Below are 2,500 nucleotides of genomic sequence, written 5' to 3' on the forward strand. Positions count from 1 at the left end.
GTTCCAAGGACAGGACCACGGGCACGCGAGCTCCAGGTCATCTGAGAGGCCGCGCGCATCCCCAGAGAGGAAGAGGAACGACACTTTACAACCCGAAGTGATGAAGAGCAACCAGCGCAGTCACGCGCATTGATCCTGTCTGTCCAGGGAGGGCGCGCGCGCGGATCAACAGGACGAGGCGCGAGACGGAATCAACAATGTCACGCGCTGCGCGGGTTCCACTGTGAAGACAAGAAACGTGTCGTCACGCATTTCATCCTCTTCTCTGTCAACGGGTCATGTGACGGAACCGGGACCGGGACCGGGACCGGGACCAGCAGCGGGACCAGCAACGGGACCAGCAGCGGGACCAGCAGCGGGAGGAAAACCCGGGACAGAAATCACAGAGCAGAAATCAACAGGAGACCGACGGAGCGTCCACGGTCACGCGCGCAGAGAAACAGTGAGTTATGAGTTCTGTATCAATATTGTCATTATGTTCTGTATCAATATGATCATTATGTTATATATCAATATTATGATTATGTTATATATCAATATTATGATTATGTTATATATCAATATTGTCATTATGTTCTGTATCAATATGATCATTATGTTCTGTATCAATATGATCATTATGTTATATATCAATATGATCATTATGTTATATATCAATATGATCATTATGTTATATATCAATATGATCATTATGTTATATATCAATATGATCATTATGTTATATATCAATATGATCATTATGTTATATATCAATATGATCATTATGTTCTGCATCAATATGATCATTATGTTCTGTATCAATATGATCATTATGTTCTGTATCAATATGATCATTATGTTATATATCAATATGATCATTATGTTATATATCAATATGATCATTATGTTATATATCAATATGATCATTATGTTCTGCATCAATATGATCATTATGTTCTGTATCAATATGATCATTATGTTATATATCAATATGATCATTAATATTATATTATTATGATATGTATCAATACAAATATTATATTTATCAATATGGTCATTATAATATATATCAATAATATCATTATCATTCTATTAGTATTATTATCAATATGTTATTATTATCATCATTATATTTTTATTATCATCATTATTATATATATCATTAGGATCATGATTATTATATTATAATGTTATTATTATTAAATTATCAATATTATATGTATACATATGATCATGAATATTATATTAACATCATGTTATGTATCAATATGTCATGTATCAATCACCCCCGACTTGGGGTGATGGTGAGGAACGTCTTGAGGTTATTGTGAGGAACGTCTTGGGGTTATTGTGAGGAACGTCTTGGGGTGATGGTGAGGAACGTCTTGAGGTTATTGTGAGGAACGTCTTGGGGTTATTGTGAGGAACGTCTTGGGGTGATGGTGAGGAACGTCTTGAGGTTATTGTGAGGAACGTCTTGGGGTTATTGTGAGGAACGTCTTGGGGTGATGGTGAGGAACGTCTTGAGGTTATTGTGAGGAACGTCTTGGGGTTATTGTGAGGAACGTCTTGGGGTGATGGTGAGGAACGTCTTGAGGTGATGGTGAAGAACGTCTTGAGGTTATTGTGAGGAACGTCTTGGGGTTATTGTGAGGAACGTCTTGGGGTGATGGTGAGGAACGTCTTGGGGTGATGGTGAGGAACGTCTTGAGGTTATTGTGAGGAACGTCTTGGGGTTATTGTGAGGAACGTCTTGGGGTTATTGTGAGGAACGTCTTGGGGTGATGGTGAGGAACGTCTTGAGGTGATGGTGAAGAACGTCTTGAGGTTATTGTGAGGAACGTCTTGGGGTGATGGTGAGGAACGTCTTGAGGTTATTGTGAGGAACGTCTTGAGGTGATGGTGAAGAACGTCTTGGGGTGATGGTGAGGAACGTCTTGAGGTTATTGTGAGGAACGTCTTGAGGTTATTGTGAGGAACGTCTTGGGGTGATGGTGAGGAACGTCTTGAGGTGATGGTGAAGAACGTCTTGAGGTTATTGTGAGGAACGTCTTGGGGTGATGGTGAGGAACGTCTTGAGGTTATTGTGAGGAACGTCTTGAGGTGATGGTGAAGAACGTCTTGGGGTGATGGTGAGGAACGTCTTGAGGTTATTGTGAGGAACGTCTTGAGGTGATGGTGAGGAACGTCTTGGGGTGATGGTGAGGAACGTCTTGAGGTTATTGTGAGGAACGTCTTGAGGTGATGGTGAGGAACGTCTTGAGGTGATGGTGAGGAACGTCTTGGGGTGATGGTGAAGAACGTCTTGGGGTGATGGTGAGGAACGTCTTGAGGTTATTGTGAGGAACGTCTTGAGGTGATGGTGAAGAACGTCTTGGGGTGATGGTGAGGAACGTCTTGAGGTTATTGTGAGGAACGTCTTGAGGTGATGGTGAGGAACGTCTTGGGGTGATGATGAGGAACGTCTTGAGGTGATGGTGAGGAACGTCTTGAGGTGATGGTGAAGAACGTCTTGGGGTGA

At 41.6% G+C, this 2,500-nt stretch overlaps 1 protein-coding gene across 2 annotated transcripts in view; it reads left to right on the forward strand.

Moving 5' to 3' along the window:
* Positions 1 to 2,500, forward strand: part of grin1b (glutamate receptor, ionotropic, N-methyl D-aspartate 1b) — a 37,172-nt gene that overhangs the window by 331 nt on the left and 34,341 nt on the right. For both annotated transcript variants that reach the window (XM_068601640.1, XM_068601641.1), the window contains exon 1: positions 1 to 442. This exon is cut by the window's left edge and continues 331 nt beyond it. In XM_068601640.1, coding sequence (XP_068457741.1) covers position 442 — 1 coding nt within the window. In that variant the 5' untranslated portion in view covers positions 1 to 441. The remainder of the gene's footprint in view (positions 443 to 2,500) is intronic.

Source organism: Clinocottus analis, unplaced genomic scaffold, assembly GCF_023055335.1.
Source record: "Clinocottus analis isolate CAN_PGR_092001 unplaced genomic scaffold, fCliAna1.0.p SCAF_53, whole genome shotgun sequence".
Taxonomy (NCBI): domain Eukaryota; kingdom Metazoa; phylum Chordata; class Actinopteri; order Perciformes; family Cottidae; genus Clinocottus; species Clinocottus analis.